The following is a 27,944-nucleotide window of genomic DNA, read 5'->3' as shown; positions in this document are numbered from 1 at the left end:
GTTGATTGTATTCTGATTATGTATTTTGTGGTTTTATATTTTGATTTTATTCTGTGAACCACCCTGAGACCTTCAGGTATAGGGCGGTATATAAATTCCATAAATAACTAAAATAAAAAATACTTCTTTCAGAGGAACCTTGTATCTCCCTCAGGCACAGGCTTCCCTGTTCTGCTGAGACTCAGAATCTTTCACCTAGTTGTTATAGTATGTGAATATATTATTCCTTTCCCCTTAATGGTTATAGAACACTGTATACATAAAATAACACTACTGTGGACATTCACTTCTCATATAAAAAACAGTGGATAGAAAATTGGACCCTCATTCCTAATGATGGAATTGCCGTCTGGTGGTTTCCACCAGGTTACGATTACAAGCTGTCATTTTGTGTGTGCTCTTCTTCCTGTTAAAGCAATTATCACAACAGCTAGAAATAAAAAATAAGCCATTAACAACAGCAGATCACAGGAAACTTAAAGTGAAGTCCATTCAGGCAGGAAAGCTTGTGATCCCACTGTAATGTTTTCAACTCTGGTTATTCACCATTTTCTTGATGCTAGACAAGAGTTGTGACATAGCAGAAATCCGCTGTGTGTCTTTGATATGGTACATCTGAAACTGAATAAAATATAGGTGTTAAGTGAAACAACGTAAACATTCTGAACTGCAGACACTTTGCATAAGGGTGGGCAGACTTCAGGCATACAGGATTTGCATTTGTATTTTGCTAATAAAAAAAAACCCTGGGGAGCCTAAAACTAAATGGAGCATATTGGAAGATACATGCACTTCGTATTAAATATTTTATTTTTTTATTTTTGAGTACAAGAACTGAACAGAGTTCACAGACATTCCACATAAAAACCTTCATTTCAGTAGCATGCTTCTAGGGCAAGAGGAATGGAAGTCATTTTGTTTTTCTGTCATTGTACTATCTATTGGGAGTCAGATATTGCCAATGCTGCAAATCATTCAGAAATCGACCCATAGATACAAATTGATTTGCTGCTTTAAGAAAGAAAGCTGCCAGCAGCTCCTGAACTCAGATTAGTAACTTTGTACAGAACTAAATGATTACTACTACTACTACTATTGTTATTACCATATTGGCCTGAATATAAGCCTCACTTTTTTTCCCAAATTCCGGCTGTGAAAATTTAAAGTGCGGTTTAAATTCGTGACCTTACAAAGACGGGCTTTTACGATATTGCTGCTGAAACAGACATACGGTAAAACAGAACGGGTGCGAGTGCCTGCGGATTTTTAAAGGAGCAGCTTATATTCGGGTATTGTCTCCCCCCCTCTTGAATTTTAAAGGTGCAGCTTATATTCGGGCCAATACAGTATTACAGTCATACCTCGGTTTAAGTATGCTTCATAGAATCATAGAATCATAGAATCATAGAATCATAGAGTTGGAAGAGACCACAAGGGCCATCCAGTCCAACCCCCTGCCAAGCAGGAAACACCATCAAAGCATTCCTGACAGATGGCTGTCAAGCCTCTGCTTAAAGACCTCCAAAGAAGGAGACTCCACCACACTCCTTGGCAGCAAATTCCACTGCCGAACAGCTCTTACTGTCAGGAAGTTCTTCCTAATGTTTAGGTGGAATTTTCTTTCTTGTAGTTTGAATCCGTTGCTCCGTGTCCGCTTCTCTGGAGCAGCAGAAAACAACCTTTCTCCCTCCTTTATATGACATCCTTTTATATATTTGAACATGGTTATCATATCACCCCTTAACCTTCTCTTCTCCAGGCTAAACATACCCAGCTCCCTAAGCCGTTCCTCATAAGGCATCGTTTCCAGGCCTTTGACCATTTTGGTTGCCCTCTTCTGGACACGTTCCAGCTTATCAGTATCCTTCTTGAACTGTGGTGCCCAGAACTGGACACAATACTCCAGGTGAGGTCTGACCAGAGCAGAATACAGTGGTACTATTACTTCCCTTGATCTAGATGCTATACTCCTATTGATGCAGCCCAGAATTGCATTGGCTTTTTTAGCTGCTGCATCACACTGCTGACTCATGTCAAGTTTGTGGTCAACCAAAACTCCTAGATCCTTTTCACATGTACTGCTCTCAAGCCAGGTGTCTCCCATCCTGTATTTGTGCCTTTCATTTTTTTTGCCCAAGTGTAGTACTTTACATTTCTCCTTGTTAAAATTCATCTTGTTTGCTTTGGCCCAGTTGTCTAATCTGTTAAGGTCATTCTGAAGTGTGATCCTGTCCTCTGGGGTGTTAGCCACCCCTCCCAACTTGGTGTCATCTGCAAACTTGCTCAGGATTCCCTCAAGCCCATCATCCAAGTCATTGATAAAGATGTTGAACAAGACTGGGCCCAAGACAGAACCCTGTGGCACCCCACTAGTCACTACTCTCCAGGATGAGGAGGAGCCATTGATGAGCACCCTTTGGGTTCGGTCAGTAATCCAGCTACAAATCCACTGAATGGTAGCATTGTCTAGCCCACATTTTACCAGCTTCTTTACAAGAATATCATGGGGCACCTTGTCAAAGGCCTTGCTGAAATCAAGATAGGCTACATCCACAGCGTTCCCTTCATCTACCAGACTTGTAATTCTGTCAAAAAATGAGATCAGATTAGTCTGACATGACTTATTTTTCAGGAACCCATGCTGACTTTTAGTGATCACAGAGTTTCTTTCTAGGTGCTCACAGACTGTTTGCTTAATGATCTGCTCTAGAATCTTTCCTGGTATTGATGTCAGGCTGACTGGGCGGTAATTGTTTGGGTCCTCTCTTTTCCCCTTTTTGAAAATAGGGACAACATTTGCCCTCCTCCAGTCTGCTGGAACTTCGCCTGTTCTCCAGGAATTTTCAAAGATTATTGCCAGTGGTTCTGAAATCACCTCTGCCAGTTCTTTTAATACTCTTGGATGTAGTTCATCTGGCCCTGGAGACTTGAATACATCTAAACTAGCCAAGTATTCTTGTACTACCTCCTTACTTATTCTGGGCTGTGTTTCCCCTGCTGAATCATCTGCTCCATATTCTTCAGGTCGGGCGTTGTTTTCTTTCTTGGAGAAGACTGAGGCAAAGAAGGCATTGAGGAGTTCTGCCCTTTCTCTGTCCCCTGTTTGCATTTCACCATCTTCTCCTCTGAGTGACCCCACTGTTTCCTTGTTTTTCCTTTTGCTACGGACATACCCATAAAAGCCCTTTTTGTTGCTTTTAACCTCTCTGGCGAGCCGGAGTTCATTCTGTGCTTTAGCTTTTCTGACTTTGTCTCTACACGTGCTGGCTATATGTTTGAATTCCTCTCTGGAGATTTCCCCCCTTTTCCATTTTTTGTACATATCCCTTTTAAATATTAACTCAGTCAAAAGTTCTTTAGATAGCCAGCCTGGCTTCTTTAGGCACCTTCCATGTTTCCGTCTCATTGGTATTGCCTGAAGTTGTGCTTTTAATATCTCCCTTTTAACAAACTCCCAACCATCATGAACTCCCTTCCCTTTTAGTATTACTGTCCATGGGATTTCACCCAGCGTTTCCCTAAGTTTTCTGAAGTCGGCTTTCTTAAAGTCTAGAATTTGGACCTTAGTATGCTTGGTTGCTCCTTTCCGCTGGATAATAAACTCCAGAAGAGCATGGTCACTCCCACCTAATGATCCTGCCACTTCTACCCCACTAACCAAGTCATCACTATTGGTTAGGACCAGATCTAAAATGGCTGATCCTCTTGTTGCTTCTCCCACTTTCTGGACAATGAAGTTGTCTGCAAGGCCAGTGAGGAATCTGTTCGACCTTATGCTCTTGGCTGAGTTTGACATCCAACAAATATCAGGATAGTTGAAATCCCCCATTACTACTATCTCACTTCCTTTGGAATGCTTGGCCATCTGTTCCAGGAAGGCATCATCTGTGTCCTCAGTTTGGCTTGGGGATCTATAGTAAACTCCCACAATGAGATCACTGTTGTTTTTCTCTCCCTTAATTTTGACCCAGATACTCTCAATTTGGCTTTGAAGTTTTAAATCCTGGATCTCTTCACAGGTATACATATCCCTAACATATAAAGCTACTCCTCCTCCTTTCCTGTTTGGTCTATTTCTCTTAAATAGATTGTATCCCTCTATTACTACATTCCAGTCATGAGACTCATCCCACCAGGTTTCAGTGATGCCTATTATGTCATATTTAGTTTGCTGTACCAAGAGCTCAAGTTCATATTGTTTATTTCCCATGCTCTGTGCATTAGTATACAGACATTGAAGACCGTTGATCATTCCCCCATGTCTCTTATTTAAGGATATTTTCGTCCCACCACTAGGTCTGCATGCTGCTTGCTCCATTTGGTCCTTGACATTTGGATGATCATCTTCAGCATTTGATAGACTCCTACCTTCAGGACCACTGTCTCCCTCCCCCACATAAGTCAGTTTAAAGCCCTCCTGATGAGGTTTTTGAGTTTTGTGGCAAAAACATTCCTCCCAACTTTTGTGAGGTGCAGTCCATCACTTGCCAGAAGTCCATCTTCAAGAAACTGCAGACCGTGATCTAGGAATCCAAACCGTTCCTGTTTGCACCATTTGCGAAGCCAGTTGTTCACTTCCCCTATTTTTCCCTCTCTCCCTGGGCCATGTCGTTCAACTGGGAGGACAGAAGAGATGACAATTTGTGCATCTAATTGCTTCAACTTCCTGCCCAGAGCCTCATAATCATTTTTGATCTTCTGTAAGCTATGGCTTGCAGTGTCATTGGTTCCCACATGCACCAAAAGGAAGGGGTATTTGTCGGTGGGTTTTATGATTCCTTGCAGCCGTTCTGTTACATCTTTGATCTTGGCCCCAGGTAGACAGCACACCTCTCGAGACATCTTGTCAGGCCCACAGATCACTGCTTCTGTACCCCTCAGTAGGGAATCCCCAATCACCACTACACGCCTCTTCATAGGCTTGGTTGGGATTCTTCTATGTGCTGTCCCTTCCAAGGTTACCTGCATATTTCCAGAGGACTGACTTGGTTGCTCGTCTTCATATTCCTCATCAACTGTGATGAGGGAGAGATCCTCAGGTGGAGTCTGTTCCTCGTCTTCCATGAGCACTTCAAAACGGTTGTGTAATTCTAAGCACTCAGAGCGATCCCTGGGCCTTCTACTTCTATGAGTCACGTTCCTCCATACATCTGGCTGCTGTGTTGGGGAACTGACCTCCTCCTCAGGGAGATCCCCTGTCTCCTCCTTGGTGCAGACAGTGTGCTCTGCTGCATCCAAGAAAAGCTCCAGCTCTTTAATTCTCTGGAGCGTAGATACACGCCCCTGGAGCTGCTGCACCTTCTCTTCCAGAAGGGCAACCTTGTTTTCTAGTAGGGCAACCAACTTGCAATTGTTGCACGTGTAGCTACCCACATCCTTTGGCAAGAAAACAAACATTGCACAGGAATTGCAGGTGACAATGGTTGTTCCCTCCACCTCCATCTTGAAAACCTTGAGGTCGAGGGGGAAAGAGGAAGAGGCCTAGGTCCCCCCTAACAAACGTACGAGACTTGCTGCCCTAGGTCAAAAAGATGGGTCAAACAGCCAGAAACAAACACCCACACAAGCCTGGACAGTCACCCAAATCCAAGAGGCAGCAGCCCTAGAAAACCAGCACAAGCACACAAACAAGTAAGAAAACAAATAAGCACACAAACTTACACACACACAGCCCCAAAAGACAAAACCACAAAACCTACAGAGTGTCTCCCAAGCTCAGCTCACCTTCTGCTCCTTCCTCAGTCGCTGCACTCCAAGCTCTGACTAGCTCCGCCCACAGCTAATCACCTGAACTTCCTGACTCACACTTCTAGGTGAAAGGTCACAGCCAGAAACAAACAAGGTCACAGCCAGAAACAAACACCCACACAAGCCTGGACAGTCACCCAAATCCAAGAGGCAGCAGCCCTTCTGCTCCTTCCTCAGTCGCTGCTCCTTCCTCAGTCGCTTCAGTTTGAGTACTTTCAGTTTAAGTACTCTGCGGACCTGTCTGGGACAGATTAATCCACTTTCCATTAGTTTCAATGGGAAAGTTCACTTCAGGTTAAGTACAGACTTCCAGAACCAATTGTGTACTTAAACCGAGGTACCACTGTATTCATTTCATTTCTATACTGCTTTATATTTTTAAGGAAAATATTTGTCTCCACTACTTGTCCCCAGAGCACTCACAAAGATGCATTTACCCCATATGTGCTTGTGAGTTAGACCTGGGCCAAGAAGACTACAGAACTAAGGATTGGTGACATTCATTCCCCACTCATCTGTTCTCCAGTACAGAGTTATTCCCTTCTGAAGGTGCTTTGCCAATGTAAAGGGGGTGTTGTGTTCATTGTGTATAGTCAGCTCACTGTAACATGTAATTTACCCATGTCAGACCTGTGAGTGGAGAGTATAAAACATGAATCTCAGATACCTATTAAAAATATCAAAGAACCTTGTGGCGGCTTAAAGGCTAACAAATTTTATTATGGTATAAATTTAAGTCATGATGGCTTAAAAAAAAAGTTTCCTTCAGCTTTTAGAAACTAAGGAGAGCGAAACAGCCTTCATGCAATAGCCTTGGGGAAAGGCTGCCTGCTGAGGCATGAAAGGGCAATTAGTTTAAATCTGACTTTTAATTGTGTATGTTTTCTCTTCAGTTCCATATATCAATAAGAGACACCCTGTTAGTTCTTCCCTGAAGCCTCAGGAGCAAGCTTGAATTACAGGTCCCAGGACGAAGCTAAACCAAGTTGATTTAAGTCAGAGAGATATTTTTATAATTCAAATCAAAAAGTGTTATTAAGGCGTTGTGCGCCTTTGGCTTCCAAGTTTTGATATGGGTTTGTTTTTCATAATATTTTTAATGCTTTTAAAAAAATTAAAAACTATAACCACAATGTTAGTCAAAGCTTGCGAAACTGAGATTGTGAAAATTATCAAAACCAAACTATTGATTCAAGGCTCAGTCATTATCACAGAGTTTGGTGTAACTTCAGGTGGCAGTAAGTGCTAGAGTAGAGCATCTCAATAGGAGCATGTCATCATATTTGAAATTAATCATGCCCTTACTTGTGTGACTTATAACCAGCCACTTGAACTAGTGCCATAAATGTTTGTGATTTTCCCAGGCTTTTACTCTTTTTTATTTGTGTGTTTTATCTTGTAAAACACTGATGAGCACCATATAAACCTTTTAAAACAAATACAGTAAACTAAAAAATCTGAATCACCCTTTAGTGCAGCGGGATGAGAACCTGTGGCCCTCCAAATGTTCATAGAATTGTAGAATTGTAGAGCTGGAAGGGACCCCAAGGGCTATCTAGTCCAACCCCCTGCAGTGCAGGAATGTTGCTGGCAGCCAGCATAGCCACTGGCCAGGCATCCTGGGAATTGTAGTCTAACAACATCCTGGAGGCCACAGGTTCCCCATCCCTTTGTTAGTGGTTGTACTTAAGAGTGCAAGAGTAAGCATGAAGGTCTCATAGACCAGAAGGCAGCCTCTCTGCTTCTCAACTATGAGCCTGTGTTTGTGAATATATTACCTTATTAAGCAGCATATCAAAGAAGGCAGTGTTCCAATAGGCTTTATCCTCAGCTGGGAGATGAAGTAAGGCTTTGAGACCATTGTCCATCTGGTGGTGTGTTTTGCCTTCCCTTACAAAATTGAACTTCAGGAAATGCTCGGGTTCGATAGCAAAACTCTCCACTTTGGGATACAAAGAGCTCAATTCCAGGACATCATCACCCTGGAACAGATTTTGCTCTGGATACAGGAAATGGGGGAGGTGTTTGGTCACTAAGCAACAAAGCAGGATCACCAGAAGACGGTACACGGACCCTTCCAGATCCATCCAGTCTTCAGGGGAAGGGAAAAAGTGAGTGGCCCAGAGCAACACCATCTAGGAAGAAGTATTAACAAAGTTAGCAAAAGGGCAAAGGCAATGCGGGGGGTTGGGGGTTGGAATGAAAATCAGCCTTTGGGTCATCATCATTTCAACATTTTAAATTTGTATACTGTCTATCTTACAATACTCAAGGCAGTTTACAACCTGAAGAAACAAAACATGTATATAACAATCTAATGCAATACAAAAATGTGACAGTAAAACAATACTTTAAAATAAGCAACCTACATCAAGATAGTAACATTTAACAATCATTAGAATAGTATAAAATAATAATATCAACATATGAAGTCTTAGAGGATGGACCTGTGCTTTCTTATTCTTTTAAACCATAAGTTGTGTACTGCCTTGATATACTTTTATTAAAAATACAGATTATGGGTGCTTCAGTAAATATGTGTTGTCACATGTAAGAGATAAAGGGAGGCTGGTTGGATTGTTTAAGTCATCATTTAAAGTGCTGCTAACTATAATGGCTTGAATAATATCTAAGAACCAAATAAACTATATTTCTGGCCTCCCAATTTTGTTTCTCATGCAAAGGGTTATGATTATGTTTATGTTTACTCATTTCATTTCTATACAGCTTTATACATATTTCAATTAAAAATTCTCAAAGCAGTTTACAACACATTAAAACATCAACTAAAACAACCCAGAACAAAGCATTCCTGAAGAAGGTCAAATATAAGTATACATTGAAAGCAACAAGAAATCAAAATATTACCTAAGATTTCAAAATAAAACATTACAAAGGAGGTCAATTACCGAATTCACCTTTAACTTAGCAAAGCTAACCAAAAAACATTATCTTAGCCTTTTCAAAAGAAAACCTTACTAAAGGAAGTCAAATGTGAAATGCACATTTAAAATAGCATAATTAACAAGAGAATAAAATGTTGCCTTAAGTACAGAACATATGGTAGATTGCCCAAATCTATCAAGTAAGTTCAGGTGCCGTTAACATTCTTGTCATTGTCCCCTGAGTGACTGCTCTGCCCCTGCTTCCTTATTGCCCTCAACCTATGGCAAGAGCATCATGCAGGAGGCACCATGTGTATTAGGGGAACTGCTCTAAGTAGTTGCCATCTTGGTCGTTTCTTCACCCCTAGAATAAGCTGGCAGGGTTAGGGTTTGCTTACTCAGTACAAAATTCATCCCAATTTAGTCAGCCCTAAATTACACCCTAATTGGTGGCCTAGCTGAGCTGGAACTTTATCCTTGTTGCTTGGGAAGTGTGTTGCTGCATTCATGTTTCCTAGGCACTTACTCTAATGATTAAGAGACACACGGTCAGCTTTTGATCAAACCAAAGCAAGTCATGAAGTTAAGTCAAATCAGGTAAGCTTTGTAAACTCAAGACAATTAAATACACAATTTGCAAACAAAGCTGAACAAAAACAAGCTAAAATGTGTTTGTTCTGAAATTGGCCTGGTTCCTAGAACAATCTTGCATCTAGCTACAATAAAAAAAGTGCAACTACTCCGGGAAGATGCCCGTAAGCCACATGGCATGCATCCAGGATTTTGTAAAACATGTTTTACTGCTTTGTGTTCTCTATCCTGAAGTGGTGAGAGATGAAGCAGCACGTCCCAAAAAATGAAATGCAAACTAAACAGCAATGTAGGTGTCCTGCTACTGCCATGTTGCAGTGCTGTAAAAGCATCAAGTCTGAAGTTGCTTGCAACAATATAGAAAATGTGCAGGACAGCCTAAACTCAGACAGCACGTGGAACCTAACACTGGTGCTTCAGAACTATAAAACTAAAGTTCTCAAAGTGTGAAGTCAGCTAATAATGACATAAGCAGTACCCCAGTTCACCCATCATATAATCTCCCAGTCAAAACACGTGAAGCAGAAAGATGTTGCTCCCACCATTATTTTCTTTCTCAAAAAGGAGCTATGAGGAGAGGGGCCACAATTTGGAGCAGAGCTATGGTACAAGGGGAGAGGGGATTTAACCCTTAGCTCCATGCCTGATATACATTTTCCACCAAAGCAGGTATTAATAATGGAAAGGAAAATATAGACATACGTTTTTGTGCTCCTTGACTAACAGCAGCTTTGCGGGGGAGGGGGTTGGGATCTGCACTGAAGAACCATCAGAGGAGCTTTTAAAAAACCCCAATATCCACACCACGTAACCCCAACCATGGTTGCTTTGTTGAAATTCCCACATTGGCCTTCATTGTAACAACAAGAATAACACAATGTGTCCATGGCACAGGGATTAAGCAAAGGAGAAGGGAAGAGAGGGCCTAGATTCTTTAGGAAAACACCTGAGAATGGCTACCACATCACGTTTCATAACACTTTCCAAATTTTAAATAACCTGTTTGCCTTCACTTTAGGGTCACTATTTGCAAGTTGGGATTCAATCACATCCCAGAAAATTCAAGTTGATTAATTAAAGTGAATTCGGACCTCTTGTGCAACAAACCTGCTCCCCCTCCAAAATGTGACTTTTAACTAAGGAAAATTATTGAAAAACGCACTGGAATGTATAGGGTAACAATTACGTGACCCAACATCATATAACACTCCCACAAACAAATCAGAATCAGAATTAATGCTTAATAAATAGCCAATATTGCTTAACCTCTCCTCAAACTGAATACTCAATAGCAGATATTCTGAAAGTGATGTAGATTTCCCCTTATTCCCAATTTGCAAACGGGGTATAGGGCTGAGAGGCCAAAATCAAATGTATTTTAATACATGCGGGTAATTGACAAATCTCTGCTTTGCTGCAGCTCATTCATATGAGCCACTGTGCAGAGAGAGCAACCAACAGGTTTGCACATAAAAGGTCACAGCATCCTTCTCACTGTGCCTCTGGACCAGTGCTTCCCCACCTTCACCTTCTTAGCTGGCACACATATGCTGCCCTATGGGCTTTTCCACCTCTGCAGGAAACAGCATCAGAGAGTGGGCAGCAATAATTATATAATATATTATAGGCTGCTTACAGATTCGGGTGTTAAAAACAGCAGCAGAACCCTGCCCTGGTGCTTCTTAGTACTGGGTGTGGGGACTTTAAAATAACAAATGAGGCAGAGCTGCTTGTTTTCCATGCATACTTGCCAGGGAGCATACGCTACTGTTCTGCCTACCATTGCACAAGCAACAGCTTGCTCCAGGACAAATAAGCCACATCAAAAAGATTGAGATTAACAGTCCAGAAAAACCTACCTTCAAGTGGTGAAATGCAAGCCCACATTTCTTGCCTTCCTCTCTCCAGTTCTCATGGACGACTTGATCAAGGAGGCGGAGGCTGTCCAAACGATACCCCTTTAGGGTGCTCACAATCTGAATGAGTTTCAGGATGGGACGATTGGTGGAATATCTAACAAGAGAAACACATGGTTAGAAGTTGAAATATTTGAGGATTTCAGGGTAGAATTGACTACAGAGGGGAACCATTACACTAAAGGGGAACGCATGAAACTCACATTGGCATCCATGATGTAGATTGTGTCAACACATTAATATCCCAAGCTGAGCCCCCTCTGAGGGGAGGGCTACATTGAAGCTATTAAGCCAATGGAGATGGTGATCTGGTCACTGCCAACTTTCATTTTTCCCACTAAGGAAGGACGCATCGATTCCAAACACAGCAACAAGCATAACTTGCAAAGCATCAGAAGAGAGCTCAGCGACACAGACATATACAAGTCCCCCAAAGCTCCATATTCTTGAGTACACAGATTTGTTGAAAGGCCAGGTTATCTATCACCTTTGGCAGTCAAGTCATGATAGACAGGGCTATCATGCATTTGCTAATGTCTCTGTGGCACACAACATACGCAGAGTCCTATATGCATGTGCAGAATAATGCAAGAACAATATCCCTCAATTATGAGGGATAACATTTGTGCATTATTAGGGGAATATACATATGATTCTGTGAATGTATATGCTATATAGACATAGTAAGCAGGGGTTGGGTCAGAACAATTCAATAACATTTCCCCATCACATGTTGACTTTTCCCAGTATTACAACTCTGTATGCTATTTTGGTTTTAGGTATGCAGATGTTTGAGCCACTCCTTTATCTGCAAATTCCTTCAAAGATGTAACATGTAAATCAGTCACAAGTGTGATGGCCAAACCCATAACTCTCCTTCATAACTGCAATCGTGTTCCTCACAGGTGTGTGGCCTGGATTTTGGGCATGGCTATCCCGCCCCCAGTCTTTCAAGTTTGTTCAGGCAAAATAGCTCTTCTGCTTTGCCTTTAACCTCTGTGGGAGATGCATCTCTTTCATGAACTAGGGAGAGTTACTGATTTGTGAGGTAAAGTTTGAAGGTGCCCAACACTGACAGCATACTTAAATTCAACTGCAAAAAAAAAGCAATGGCTTCAAAACTTGCTGCTCAAGGGTCAATGAGGGGCAAAATGTTCAGTTCTCATATTAACACACATTGATTAAATGAATGTATGCAAAATTAATTTGGGATTTGGTTTACCATCATGACAGATCTAAAAGATGGAGAAAGATGCTTTCAAACTGACCCCTTCCTACTGTGTAACCTTCCCATTGCATTGCTTCTGGCTAGATCTTTATACTGTAGTTAATTGTTCTCAACAGGTCTCCTGGGTCAATTGTTGACTTCAACCAAGACAACAACTCTTCCTCCTCCATCCACTCCTTCCATATTGGTCAATAGGGGACCTTATCATTAAGGAACAGCTATTTTGTATTCTAAGAAAACAGGCAGTGAGAGCAGGCTAGAAGAAAGAATGACCCTGGCAAAGGCAGTCTCATTCTCATATTAGTTGAACTGACTTGGGGGTTATTCACATTTACCTTTCCTCCACTCTTTCTGACATAGTTCATGCTGAAAAATTCCATGTCTGAGTATGTAAAAGCTTTCTCTGAAAAACATGAGCTTTCCTTGCAAAACTCACTCTTTAAAGCTCAATCGGAGCAAACAGTAATCTGTGGAAAACCCAAATTGACGTTTGCTCCAACTGACTGCTAAAGAGCGGGTTTTCATGGTGAAAACTCAGGGCAAAAAAACCCAGATAAACTGCCTGGACATGGAGCTTCTAATGTGGACCTGTGTCTGGAAAGAGTAGGGCAAAACATAATTGTGAATAATCCCTTATCTTCACAGGGACAAAACTGGTTGCAGGTCATCCCAGGGTGGAAACAGCTTGTTTATGAGTTCATGACTTGGGGCATGTGGGAAGGCATACGGAAACATTCTAGAAACCTAGGGCAATTACCCGCAGTCAGTCAGGGCCAACTGCCCTCTGGACCACATAGATTATCAGAGGACCCAAACAACTAGGATTGCCTGTGCATCCAATGAAGATAATCTCACTGCCGGTTTATGGTACTCAGCAGCATAAATCCAATTTTAGCTGCATAAATGAACCTAAAACCATTTTTCAAATGCTCTGTCCCTAGAGCATAGATGAAGGCAAATAAATACGCACCAAAGGGATCTATTTGTAATGAAATATACAGAACTTTCTTGTAGTCCGGGGTGGGGAACCTGTCCACAGACAAATTATATTTTATACCTTTCCATGCAGCAATTATTAGCTTCATAGTCCCATGCGAAAAGCACAGCAATTAAGAATTTAAATTACATCTGCTTCCTTTCTTAAAATACTCATGATCTACCCAGGCTGGCCTCCTCCTCGCTTCCCACCCTTCAAAGATTTTAGGAGGTGATAATGCTGTTGAATCTCATGCCTGAACAAGTTACCTAGGAAAGCTGCAGACATCTCTGACAACTTTAAAGTATAGGCTATCAAACATAGTGCACTGACTCTGTGACATTGTTTGGTCCAATATTCCTTGAATCTTCATCTGACATAAAATGTTCTTGTAGAAATATGGAGGCAATTAATTATCGATCTCATGCTCTTTTCTAAAACAGGATAATCTACACTGAAAGCATCCTGGCATATATGTATCCAATGTATATAATTAGGAGATGGGATGTAGCAGACCCAGAAGGGGAAAGCATTTCCCTACAAGTAGAAAAAAATCTTGCATTTTGCCTAAACTCCATGCTGAAGTATTTTAAAAAATTACAAGTTGCTAAGAATGTCCATTAGTCTGCAATGCTTTGGTTGTGGATGTCATAGTTCTCCAATTAAATGTACACCAATACAGCTTTTTATATGCCTGTTGTCTTTGTCCATGGAGTTTTCTTGGCAGGGATACTGGAGTGGCTTGCCAGTTCCTTCTCCAGGTGGATCACGTTTAGTCAAAACTCTCCACTATGACCTGTCCATCTTGGGTGGCCCTGCATGGCATAGCTCATAGCTTCTCTGAGTTATTCAAGCCCCTTCGCCACGACAAGGCATTGATCCATGAAGGGAGCTGGAGGAGACTCTTGAGAGTCCCATGGACGGTAAATAACGGGAGGTAATCTTTTGTTTATCTGTTTTATGTTTTTTCTCCCTTTTTTATCCTTTTTGTATGTTACATTTTGCTTTGTTATGTTTTGTATGAAGACCGAGTTTAATATCAGTTGATTACTTTACTATATGATTTATGTAAGGTTTATATGATTTATATGATTTTGCGAATGTGTTTTTTGCTAAATTTTCTTTGATGTTCTGCTTTTGTTAAATGTTTTCTTTTGATTTTTTTTTTTACTTTTTGTCTTTTCCCCCCCTGTAAATATCTTGGAGAGTTTTGTAACTTTTAATAACTAAATAAAGTCTATATTAAATTTTTAAAAAAAGAGAGAGTCCCATGGACTGCAAGAAGATCAAACCTATCCATTCTGAAGGAAATCAGCCCTGAGTGCTCACTGGAAGGACAGATCGTGAAGCTGAGGCTCCAATACTTTGGCCACCTCATGAGAAGAGAAGACTCCCTGGAAAAGACCCTGATGTTGGGAAAGATTGAGGGCACTAGGAGAAGGGGACAACAGAGGATGAGATGGTTGGACAGTGTTCTCGCAGCTACGAACATGAGTTTGACCAAACTGCGGGAGGCAGTGGAATACTGGAGTGCCTGGCGTGCTATGGTCCATGGGGTCACGAAGAGTCGGACACGACTAAACGACTAAACAACAACAGCTTTTTATCTGACAAAGTGTGCATGCACACGAAAGCTCATACCAAAATAAAAACTTAGTTGGTCTTTAAGGTGCTACTGAAGGAATTTTTTTTATTTAACAGCTTTTTAATTCAGTTTTGTAAACACCAGAAATGCAAATACGGATTTTGCTTCATTGAAAATGGCCTAATGCTGAATTGGCCAAGATATTACCTAAATGGCTGTTTAAAGTCACTTGTTTAGTAGTTTTCATTGTTTTGCTATTTTATTTTTTGTTGTTGCATCTATCATTGCTTTTAGCTTGAATCAAGCCCAAGGCAGCTAAAAACAATGCTAGATACAAAAAAGGGGCAATTACACACCCACCCACACTCACACACAAAGATGGGATGTAAATATTTATAACAAAATAAATGAATCCATTCCAAAGCAAAATCCACATTTTAGCATGAATATGCCTGAATATTTTGTTAGGCTAAGCTGGAGCCTGAACTGGGGGAAAAGGTTTCACTCTAGAGAGAACTGATTATAATGTTAATGGCAGTACTGACAAAATAACTTTTGTGTTTGTTGTCCTACTTTGTCTTAGAACTCTTCAGATTCACAAAAAGAGAGGGAAATGATTGGTGGCGTTCATTTAATTCCTACAATGATGATGATGATGATGATGATGATGATGATGATGATGATGATGTTTGTAAACCTCATGACTGGAGAGAGGCACACAACAGTTTTGTGATAAAGGAAGTGTATGGAGTTCATTGGTCATCGTATATGATTTCTGAAGCGTGTAGGATTTTGACCCTTCACTTTCCTCCATGCAACTCAAGAGAAATCTAGTTGGACAACATGCAAATTCGAGAGAAGACATGACAGCTGAGACACTCTAAAAGATGCTCCTTTCCCCTAAGATAGCATTCATAGCAACAATATAGGATTGCACTTTACCTCCAGTGATAGTAACTGGCAGGGATGTAGTCAGCTTCCTGAGTGACTTTGCTCATGCTGCTTTGTGGAAAACCCTTTTCTCGCCAATTGTTGCCGAGTTTCAGAACATCCTGCTTTCTCCTTATTACAGGGACAACATTGAAGCAGATCATTTTCCAACCACTGGACACTAGCAAAGGCAGCTGCATGTCATCATCCTTCAGCCTCTCGGCACTCAGTTCACCTGGAGAGGGTCAAGGGAATAAATGCAATTAGAGATATGCATGCCAGTGCCTCTTCTCCAGGCTCCCACCATAGTCTTGTTTATTTTGGAAACAACACTCCCATCAGAAATAAAAGAAAAGGATCCTGTGTATAACTGAGAAGTGGCACAATTAGCAACCTTCATTTAACCCCCCCCCCAAAAAAAACCCAGCAAAGCATTTTAAGGCCTATTGTGGACAATAATAATTTGCTTGGGAGACGGTTTAGCAAAAGTAAATTTAAGTTAAACCACACAGGAATCAGCAGAGCAACCTCGGACTTAATTATTACTAGATTGTGCCCCATTGTATACATATATAAATATATACAGTGGTACCTCTTGTTGTGAACGGGATCCGTTCCGGAGGCCCATTCGCAACATGAAAAGGCCGCATCCTGAAGCGCCGCATCTGCATATACATATCATGAGGTATGACTGTATATAGCCAAAGGAGTACACATATATAATCCCTATATGTTCCTAGCTAAATTTACTACATTTATATACCGCTTTTCCCTCCAAAGAGCTCAAGGTGGTATACAGGGTTCTGCCCTCCCCATTTTATCTCCACAACAACTCTGTGGAGGTAGATTAGACCGAGAGACAGTGACTCGCCCAAGGTCATAATCCAACACTCTAACAACTACACCACCACCACCTCCTCCTCCTCCTCCTCCTCCTCCTCCTCCTCCTCCTCCTCCTCCTTCTTCTATCACTCAGAGCCAAGTAAGATTGTCTTTCATGAACAAGGTCTTAACAGTGGGTCTGTAAGTCCCTGGGCAGAGGAAGAATAGTGAAGACTGCTTCCCCATCCTGGCCCTTCCAAGGAGGAAGAATACAGTATAGATTTACAAGAGGGGTTTGAGGGAGGTTGCAGCTCAGAGGCAGATGAGGGGGAAAGTTGTGAAATCATGGGAGAGCCAGAGCAGCTGGCTGACATAGTGTCAATAGAAAGCATTCCAGACCCACCATCTCCGAGAACCCAGCAAGCCTTAAAAGTAGGAGAGCAAAGAGCTTGAAGACAGAGGGCACATAGCAGCTCCCGTAGAGGAGATGATGAGGATGACAAATGAGGAAGTGGGAGAGATGGAGAAGTGGAGATTCACTTGGGATAACGTCATTATCCAAGAGGCTTGTTTCTATAGCCTCTCTCTGTAAAGATTGAAATAAAAAAGGACTGTAAGAAAGTTTTCCTTGTCTTTATAATTTCCTGGGCAACCAGCTGGGGGCTGCTGACAACATCCTGACAGTAAGTGACTGTGGAGGCCAATTCTGGATCCACACGTCCTTCCACAGTGGGGACATAGGTTTCCAAGCAGAAGTTGATCATAGTGAGGGTTTGCCAAATGTGCCTTTCTCTTAGCACGTTTCTCCCTTTTGTCCTGAGTTCGAGCATCCAAAGTTCATGACACCTTAGGTAAAGGCTGTTCTCCAATTGCAGCACTCGCAGGCCAGTGTTTCCCAAACGTCTGTATTTATACTACATTTTTAAAGATTTGCCTTGAGAGAGTCTTTCAACCTCTTTCGTTGACCACCAGCATTACGCTTTCCATTTTAAAATTTGGAATAGAGTAGGTCCTTTGGAAAACGATAATCAGGCATCCGCACAACATGACCAGTCCAACAAAGTTGATATTGAAGAATCGTTGCTTTGTCACTGGTGATATTTGCTTCTTCCAGTACATTGGCATTAGTTTCCCTCTGTTCCCAAGTGATGTGTAAAAATTTTCAGAGACACCATTGATGGAATCTTTCAAGGAGTTGGAGATGGCGTTTATAAGTGGTCCATGTTTCACAACCATACAGTAAGGTGGTAGTACAATAGCTTCGTAAACAAGCATTTTGGTTTCCCTGCAAATATCCTGGTCCTCAAACACCCTGAACCACTGTACCACATTGGCTTTCAGTATGAGTTACTGAAACCCCATGACTGAAATCATGATAGCTAAGTTCTAACAAATAGTGCTTGTCCAACTTCTCTACACATTTAACATTCATTCAGTGATCTACCAAACTGCATTTTGCACATGGTACTTCTGAAGAAGCTACATCCTACCTCATTCTTTTGTAGCCAGTTTAGATTCCTAGACACAAAAGACTGTGTCTTATTTGTTAAGTCTTCTGAATTCCCTTCTTCTAAATTTCCCCCCAAAAAAACTGCACCTCAAAGAGTTCCTTATATCATAACCAAAGAAATGCAATTAGAGGGGAGAAAATAAATTTCCATGATGTAAGATTAAGAGTTTAGGATTGGTTCTTGTTACCACTTGTCTCTCATTATTGCTGACAGGTTGCTAGGAAAGTTTGACTGACCTATTCATTTAGCATTATTGTGACAACTGCAAAGCTATCCTCCTACAAGCTCTTTGTGGAATAAATTGTAGGCACAAAGCTGAATGTATGCTACATACAGAACATAGCATTCTGAATCTCTGGCATGCGGAATCCCTAAGAGCCAGAATTTCCAGATACTGCTGTTAGAAGCATAAAAAGAGTCACATTTTCCAAAATGTTAGGATGCCAAAACTTCCCACCATTCATACCAATGAACCAGGTTCCAGAAATAGTCCGGCACAACCGAATCTATAAACTGCTGAGAAAGCCTCTCTATGTATAGGAATTCTGGAAGTGGAAAGATAGATTCAAAGCCATCAGGCCTCTGGGCCAGTTCTGCTCTTCCTCGCCTTAGTTCTGCAATAAAGAAATGACCTTCATCTGTCTCTCTGTAGCAGGGATAATGGATATGACCTAAATTTGGATTTCTGCTCATCTAGCTTGTGGTAAATTCCAGCAGGCATTTTAAGGTCATGTTCGGATTTGGGACCATTTTGTTACTGTTTCATTTTCTGCATGGTTTGTTTTTATGTACGCCGCTTAGAAACGCTAATGATTAAATGGTATATAAATGTCTTAAACAAATCATATAAATAAAGAAACAATACCTCTAGGCTCTTTTATGCGAAGCAAAACACCACTTTATAGATAAGATGAGAAGAACCAAGTAAATGACTTGAAAACAACATATATATACGTCAGAGGTAGATAATGCCATGTATGGGAGCCTGGTGCAGCTTGCTCGCTTATTTATTTATGTATTGAATTTATATACCGCCCTCTAGCCTCAGGTCTCAGGGCAGTTTACAGAATAAAAACAAAATATAAAACCACAAAATGCATTTTCAAAATAAGAACAACAACAACAATTCAATAACCCCCCTCCCCCCCAAAAAAGCACACACACATTTTAAAAAGGCATATCAACCAAAGGCTTGGTTTAAAAGCACATTTTTCTAGTCCATCAAGGTCTCACCAAATCTGTCAGTGGCAGCAAAACATTTTTTCAAAACTTATTCAAAGCACTGCAGCATCCTGATGAGAATGTGAACCACACCTTCCTAGTCACCAGATCAATAATTTAATGAGCAGGAAAGGGTGATGACCTCCATCCCTGCTGATATTCATGAGTGGTGTGTGTGTGTGTGTGTGTGTGTGTGTGTGTGTGTGTGTGTGTGTGTGTAGGCGCATAGAATGACCATCCCTACCCTCTGGCTACCACCCCCGATTGTTGGTGTACAGCCTCTAGAGGATTGGGGTAGGGTGAATATGGCCCCTGAGCCAAAATAGGGTTAGCCACAGCCCTGATATGAGAGAGGAGGCTCATTCTGGTCATCACCCACCTTACCCCAGATGGTGGGTAGCACCCAAAGAAAGGACTCTGAAAATGACTGCAGTACATGGGCAGGCTAATCTGTAAGCAGACATCTCTTTAAAAGTGTGTGCTGTTAGCGGTAGTCTCACAACTTGAAGTGTGGGGACATGGTCTGAACCCCCTGTGTATGGAACTCCTCCCAGGGAAGTTTACTTTGAACCTGTTTTCATGTTTTTTTGGCCACAAGTGAAGATTGCTTTCTTAGCCTTTTCCTAGCATGTTTCTGCCTTTATTGATGCCCATATTTTGCTGATTCAGTAGCTGTTTTGTGGATTTGTTTTTAGTATACTTCTATTTTATTTTTTTGAAAATTTCATGGATAGTTTTTTTACTGAAGTATGGTACAGAAAAAAAATAAATAAGATCCAAGGTTGGAATTGCCAGGCAGCCTGTGGGGTGTTATCCCCAATCCAGTATATTTCAGGCTCCATTCACGAATACCCAGTTTTATACAGAAAAAAAATATGTGCTGCGAGTACTATTCTACCCAGTTCCCTAATAAGCATACAATTAACTGTGCAATCCTATGCATGATTACTCAGAAGTCCCACAGAGTTCAATAGTACTTATTCTCAGTCCCAAGAATGCATGCACTGAATTGCAGCCTAAATAACTTTTACAATGTCAAACTACCTCTACTGGTGTTCCGTGAAAATTCTCCTCTTGCAAGAAGTTCTCTTGCTCCAGACCAGCAAGTCTTCCCTCCTCGCCACATTGCCAAACCTGACTGAAAGGATCATGAAACCAGAGGTAGGAGGCTCTGAGATCCCTGAGGCTCTGACTCAGGCCCTGAGACTCGGCAACCCCATGAAACCCTGATTCATTTTTTTTGGAATGGATTATTTCCTAGTTTGACATAGGACACCTGCAATGATGCGGTGAAACACAACTGTCATGGGGTGTAACGGCATGCACAAAACAGACTGAAAAATCAACAAACAGATCAACAGAAAAATGCACTTGTCAAAAAGCAAACAGAAACCAAGTCCAGGGCTTTCCTGGAACATGAAACAAGCGAGGGCTAGCTGGGTGTTTGTTTCCATGCAGCAAAGACAGGGCAAAGGGTACTGCAGAAGAATATATTGTGAGCTTCACTGTCATTATGGCTGTGAATGAATGACTAGGGATATTAATCAAAGAATCATAATGCTCCTGATAATGACAGCGGGGGATTTTCCTGATGGCCTGGGAACCAGCCTTCAGCACATGACAACCCTTGGAGTTCGAGAAAAGGCAGAGATACAGTCTGCAGTTTGAATTTTGGAAAAGAGAGAGCGGAGAGTTTCTAACTGGAACCAATGTGCAGACTGTCAGCAGGAAGAGGAGAAGCACACAAGTTTCTCCCCGGGAATCAGATGCACAGTTAGCTTACTGTAATTGTATCTGCTTGCTTCTACTGTACCATGTTTAGTGACAAATAAAGCCATCACTAAACAACTGTACCATAGGCAAGAGGAAAAGGGCAGAAGTGCACTTAACTGGAAGTGAAACAGGGATTCAGCATGCACTCTGTACAGAAAGAATTTCTCATGCCTACAGCTTTCCCTCCTTTCCATTACCATCAATGCACATAGGGGTGTGAGAGTGTGCAGTTTATTTAAACATTTATATGCCACCTTATATACAATTCAAGGTGTGTGAAAATACCCTTCAAGTATAAACATGTCCTGGCACCTCGATCCCAGTCACACTGGGGTGATATTATGTATGTGTTCTAGCTTAAGAACATGCTCATCTGAGTGACCACCTATATCTGGTCTCCTACTGTATTATTCCTTAGATCTTCTCTCCTTTCCCTCTCTTTAAGTCTTATACTATGCATGTTGACTCAGAAGTTCCAAAGAATTAATTCTCAGCCCCTACTTGTCTGTCTTTTTCTTTCTGCCTGTCTCTTTCTCTCTCTCTTACACACCCAGCCACAGACACACCTTGTTTGTTTCCATTTCAAATACCTGGTTTGATAAGGGACTGGTGCTTGCAATGCACAATTGCAGCAATGATCAATTCTTTCAGGAGATGAAGGACCTTGCCTGGCACAATGTGGCCACTGGATTCAGTACCACCCACCGCACTGAATACATCTTCTTTGGTCCAGTTTTCAGGGTGAGCACCTTCCTTAGGTACTCCTACATAGCAAGATCCTGGCATCTGATAGTTCCCACGAGTAACCTTCTCGGAGTCGCTCTGTTCACCTGAACACTCCTGCATCAAGAGGGCATCCGCATCAATACTCAAGGGAACCTCCATGCTTACTTCATCCTCAGCAGCAGAGAGGGCAAATTCCAAGGCTTCCAAGTTTCTTGAATAATCCACTATAAACCTGGGGTCCATTGCATTGACTCTCTCCAGTACAATAAGCAGAATGTTCTCTGCTTTCTGGAAACACTCAACTCTCCGGCTTTCACGGGACAGAATCACCTGGAGATAGCTATTCCAGTGAACAACCTTTGCAGCCATGGCTGAAGCGTGGGACAGAAGAAACCCCTCCCGAAAGTTCCTCTGCTGTTTCTGGAGCAGGCAAAAACATTGATGCAGCTGCACACACAAAGATATGCCTGCAGGTGGGAGGAGATAGGCAAGGCAAAGTGGGCTGGAGCAGGGAGGAGTAGCATATAAAGAGGAATTCCACTGAAGCATGAATAAACCTAATGTTTTCCTGTTACATAGTTGATAGAGTGCCAAGCTATTTTAAAATAGTCATTGTGAAACTGGTACGTTCAGGTGAGCCAACTGAGACATCCTGTTGTCTGGCTACCTATTCTAATACCACAGAATCATCCCACCCAGCAAGCCTGAAAAACTGGGCAAACTGGTATAAGTCCACATGGCTCATTGATATTAAAGTAGACCTAACCCACACCAGCTGGAGAAATGACTCTATGAGTTCGTGTGATTTAAACTCGGTACGATTTGCGGCTTGCAACCATTAACAAACCCTCACCAACATTTCAAATGAATGTGAAATGAAATACATTTCTAATACTGTAGATTAAAAAGCATGGGCAAATGTGTAAGTTTTCATCTCAGTTGCTCGTTATTCCAGTCTTAAGATCAGCTCTCTGCATCTCCACATCAGATTGCAATTTTAAAAATAAAGATTATGAAAATTCGCATTTCTGAACGAACTATTAAAGTACACATTTTTATACGCAATTGTGCCCAATATACAGTTTTTGCAAAGAAAGTTTCCCCTAATATTTCCCCTAATGTAATGCATTTCTGTATATTCTTTTCACAAGTATGTGGCTTTTGTGCATACTTTATATGGATGTTTGTTCACATTACTTGGCTGGAGAACTACATTGCGAAATTAAGAGAAGCACACATTTTGAAGGATTGCTCAATCTTGGTTCACATAAATGCAAAGTGAATTAAATTTCTCCCACATCCCTGCCATGAACCATATACTTAAATCCAATTGAAAGAGGGTGACATACGCAAGAAGGGACTCTGAAAGCTAATTATGCTGATGGCCTATATATAAATACTTTTCCAGCATCCCCCTCAGATTTAAAGGGAATGCACTTACTAGCATTTTTTAATTTGCTTTTTTATTTAGAATTTTAAATCCTCCTTTTCTTTATAATATAAACTCAAACCAACTTACAACATAGAAATTCATAGGAAAACACATCAAATGCAAACCAAACAACCAGAAGACCAGTCAAAGTCATTTTCCCATCTCAGGCAAAGGACAAGATGGTACCTTCAAGTTCTGGAGCTGACAAGCTGAATTTAACTTCAGCACTGGCAATGAGATAGCCAGTGGACTCGTAATCTGGTGAACCAGGTTCACGTCCCTGCTCCTCCACATGCAGCTGCTGGGTGACCTTGGGCTAGTCACATTTCTCTGAAGTCTCTCAGCCTCACTCACCTCACAGAGTGTTTGTTGTGGGGGAGGAAGAGAAAGGAGATTGTTAGGCGCTTTGAGACTCCTTAGGGTAGTGATAAAGCTTTCTTCTTCTTCTTCTTCTTCTTCTTCTTCTTCTTCTTCTTCTTCTTCTTCTTCTTCTTCTTCTTCTTCTTCTTCTTCTTCTTCCTCTTCCTCTTCCTCCTCCTCCTCCTCCTCCTCCTCCTCCTCCTCCTCTTCCTCCACTGCACCTGAGGACAAGAGCAGACTTGTTTAGGGGGTGCATGGTAGGGGCACACACAGATCTGAAAGGGGAATGAAGAGGGTCTCAAAGCGAACAGCCAGATGCCAGATACCACTACCTTAACCAGCATCTGTCACCTGAGGCGAGTGCCTGCCTCTGCCTAATGGTAGAGCCCCGAAGGCAAATCAAAACTACTAAAATCAATTAAATACTGTAAAACCTGGAGCAGGATAAAAATGATATGCAGCTTAATTGTAGGAAAAACCTCAAAGCAGTTTACAAAAGATAAAACAGTAAAATTATCACTAAAAACTTTAAAACTATAATTCCTAATATGCAGGAAGTTAAAACCACAATAAAATATACTAAAACAAATTAAAATTGTTTAAACATCTGGGTAAGTGTATCCAGTTCGTTTTTTCCTGAAAAAAAATGTTTAGGAGTATTCTCATTTTGACCATAGCTGCCAAGTTTTCCCTTTTCTCGCGGGGAAGCCTATTCAGCATAAGGGAAAATCCCTGTAAAAAAGGGATAACTTGGCAGCTATGATTTTGACTCAAGAAAACCACCATCTTATAGTTCAAATCAGGGGAAAATAAATACAGTAATTCACAAAATGTTTAGGGGTATGGGTACCCCTGCATACCCCTAGAAAAAACCCCACTGGGCATATCTAAATAGGAATGTCTTCAGCAAGTGCCAAAAAGAATACAGTACAGTGAAGGCGCCTTATTGGTATCACTAGGCAGGGGGTTCCAAAGTGTTGGCACTGCTACAATTATTCTCTACAATTGTGTCTTACCTCCGAGGAACTTGGGCAGACCCTGGGAAGTAGCTAGATCGGACTGAAAAGGAATGGCTTGGGCCAACTGTCAACTTCAAATGTTTAGCTTATTTTTTATTTTCATCCAGTGGTATGAAAAGCTATGTTTGTGTAAGCCAGCACTAGCTACTAAGCCAGAGTAGCCTCTTTTAGCTCTCTCATTGGCAACAGTTTCTCCTTACCCATCCTTGAAAGTTGCACAAACACATATTACTGGAATGGATATGGGTTGCAAGGCGCATCATCCACAGATACTAGGAAGGGAATGTTCCCAAAATGCTGAAGGTATTTTCTTTGCTCTCATTTGTCCATTAGACACAAGATTTCTAAACCTTTCCAGTAAAACTGATGTGCATTCCAGTGAAGGGTGTAAAATATCTTGAAGATTCATCATGATGTACACGTCTGTGTATGTAATGTAAGATTCCCCCCCACTCCACCCAAGGAAAATGTATTTATGGATTACACTGGACAAATGCAAATAGAAGGTAGAGACCTGGCCAGAAAAGGTATTCTTTAATTATACTATATGTATGCACTAAAGTGAAAAATGTTGCTAGGCAAGATGAGTTCATAGCAGAGGAAGAATGTAAACATTTGACAAGTAAGAAGGGTGCAATCAGGAACTTGATTAATTGCTTATTAGTAACATTGTTAAGAAATATGCAGCTCATGCATAAAATTTGAATGAGTCCATTGAAGCTTTAGTGAATGTGTCTAGGACTGCAGCCTTAATTACTAATAGCTGAGCTGGAGCTCTAGCCTGAGGCTATGTATACATTACCAGTTTAAAATGCAGCAAGGATGTCTCCCCCTGCTGTGTTTCAAATTGCACTTGCCCATCGTTGTATGCAGGGGTGCCAACTTGAATACAATATTGGAGGGGGCAGGTAAGCCCCTCCTTGCACAATGGATCACAAGGCACGGCACCCACCCACCATTAATAATAATAATAATAATAATAATAATAATAATAATAATAATAATAATTTATTATTTATACCCCGCCCATCTGGCCGGGTTTCCCCAGCCACTCTGGGCGGCTTCCAACAGAAAAATAAAACACAATAATCTATTAAACATTAAAAGCCTCCCTGAACAGGGCTGCCTTCAGATGTCTTCTAAAAGTCTGGTAGTTGTTTTCTTCTTTGACATCTGTTGGGAGGGCGTTCCACAGGGCAGGCGCCACCACTGAGAAGGCCCTCTGCCTAGTTCCTTGCAACTTGGCTTCTCGCAACGAGGGAACCGCCAGAAGGCCCTCGGTGCTGGACCTCAGTGTCCAGACAGAATGATGGAGGTGGAGACGCTCCTTCAGGTATACTGGACCGAGGCCATTTAGGGCTTTAAAGGTCAGCACCAACACTTTGAATTGTGCTCGGAAACATACGCCATTTGAATGGCAATGCCCATCAACTTTTTTTGGGGGGGACTGGTCCCCTCAAATATTTTATGGAGGAGGCTGAAGGGACCTTTGCCCCTGGGAGTTGGCTCCTGTGGTTGTACATATCAGGACAGCTGAATGTGTTTCCAAATAGCTCAGTCAGTAGAGCATGGGACTCTTAATATCAGGTTCATGGGTCTGAGCCCCACGTTGGCCAAAAGATTGGGTGTTCAACTAGATGACTCTCTTGCATCCTTCCAAGTCTACAATTCTATGATTCCAAGTTGCCCTTTGTCTGTCCACACCAGTGGGAAGAAAGGGTGTGTGGATGTCTTCATATAGCTTGGGTTTCCAAATCATATTAAAGCTGATTTGGGGAAAAACATGTCAAAATGCAGCATTTCTCAATAAAGTACAGGATAGATGTGGGTCATGGCTAACATAATGTGCACATGGTTTCACAAACCAGTGGTGGGAGTGTGCTGGATGTAGAGTAAACGAGAGTGTGCACATAGCCTTAGTTTTGAATTCCAGGGGAAACAGGATAGCTTGTTTTAAGACTATCCTATGGTACCTTAAAGTCTGACAAATGTGTGGCAAATTTATAGGACAATATTTTGTGTCCTGCCATTGATCAAATTGTACTCCAGCCCCCTAAGTATCTTACTACCACTCATCAAACACAGGGAATCGTATAAAATTGAGTTTTACTTGCACTGAGCTGCTGACCTGTGGATGACTTTCATGCATTTATGGATTCAACCTTGCTTCCTGTCCATTTTTATGCGTGTCTCATATGCTGGGCAGATCCTAAAACACCAAAAGCAAATGATATGCTTTGCTACAGCTGCACTGGCTTCATAATGTGTCATATGTTTTGCATAGGAAGAGGGGATGGAAATACACTAAATGTTCCTTAATTTATCCAAATGCAGTAGCACTTAATGTGATAAGAAATCAAACACACTGTTTTCTGGGAATGTAAAAGCTGATATATAGTGATGACAACATTCTAGATCGCTGCATGCATATAACAAGGTGGACTCCAGATGACAAATGTTTATGCTGCAATAAACTCAGTCTTAATGTAGCACAGAATTATTTATTGGGATTGCTAATTAGCAAGGACAGCATTAATTCTCTCTACCCACAGTTGTGTTTCAAGACATAATAATAGTCCTGGAGATCAGAATTTAAATTATGTTGAGATATTTAACTGGTGTATCTTACTCTTAAAAAAAAAATCCATACAGCCTTGAAATTTAAGTTGTTTCCAGACAAAGGGCTCCTAGCTCTCATAAGTCATAGCTCTTTCACTGTAAGCTATAAGCAGAGCAGCAATTCTACACTAACAGGAATTATGTTACAGGGAACCAGGCAGAGGGCTTTCTCGGTAGTGGCACCTGCCCTGTGGAACACCCTCCCATCAGATTTCAAGGAAATAAACTACCTGGTTTCAGAAGACATCTGAAGGCAGCCCTCTTTAGAGAAGTTTTTTAATGTTTGATGTTTTATCATGTTTTTAATGTTCTGTTGGAAGCCACCCAGAGTAGCTGGGGAGGCCCGGCCACATGGGCGGGTATAAGTAGTAAATTGTTGTTGTTGTTAACTTTTATTTCTGTGTCTACACCACTGTGTTTTGTCCACACTAGTGGGTGTGGCAGAGCTGTGTTGGTTTGGAAAGGGCCATTCACTGAAGCAGAAAGTTTTAAATAATTTTCATTCCCTCTCCTCAATCTTATTTTTAAAATCAATACCAGCCTATCCTTCAGCACAGAAGGAGGAGATTGGAAAGGGGAGTTGAATATTTTTGGGCAAATTT

The 27,944-nt window shown here is 41.4% G+C and overlaps 1 protein-coding gene across 1 annotated transcript; it reads right to left on the bottom strand.

Moving 5' to 3' along the window:
• Positions 1 to 23: 23 nt before the first annotated feature.
• On the bottom strand, positions 24 to 22,573 carry MAB21L4 (mab-21 like 4). The gene is made up of 5 exons (XM_035134053.3): positions 21,777 to 22,573; positions 15,872 to 16,094; positions 11,084 to 11,237; positions 7,527 to 7,883; positions 24 to 621 (listed from the first exon to the last, which is right to left on the bottom strand). The coding sequence occupies exons 1-5, from the start codon at positions 22,459 to 22,461 to the stop codon at positions 529 to 531; spliced, it is 1,512 nt and encodes a 503-aa protein (XP_034989944.3). The 5' UTR covers positions 22,462 to 22,573; the 3' UTR covers positions 24 to 528.
• Between the last annotated feature and the right edge of the window lie 5,371 nt (positions 22,574 to 27,944).

Source organism: Zootoca vivipara, chromosome 5, assembly GCF_965207765.1.
Source record: "Zootoca vivipara chromosome 5, rZooViv2.hap1.1, whole genome shotgun sequence".
NCBI lineage: Eukaryota > Metazoa > Chordata > Lepidosauria > Squamata > Lacertidae > Zootoca > Zootoca vivipara.
This window is presented reverse-complemented; position numbering and strand designations above follow the sequence as displayed.

Excerpts from the sequence above, each read along its gene's own strand:
- MAB21L4 (XM_035134053.3), bottom strand. The coding sequence starts at position 22,461 with ATGCTTCAGTGGAATTCCTCTTTATATGCTACTCCTCCCTGCTCCAGC. Across the intron at positions 16,095-21,776 it reads CCAGTCCCTTATCAAACCAG|GTGAACTGAGTGCCGAGAGG; the intron begins GTATTTGAAATG and ends GACCCTCTCCAG. Across the intron at positions 622-7,526 it reads TTGATATGCTGCTTAATAAG|TTTCAGATGTACCATATCAA; the intron begins GTAATATATTCA and ends TATTTTATTCAG.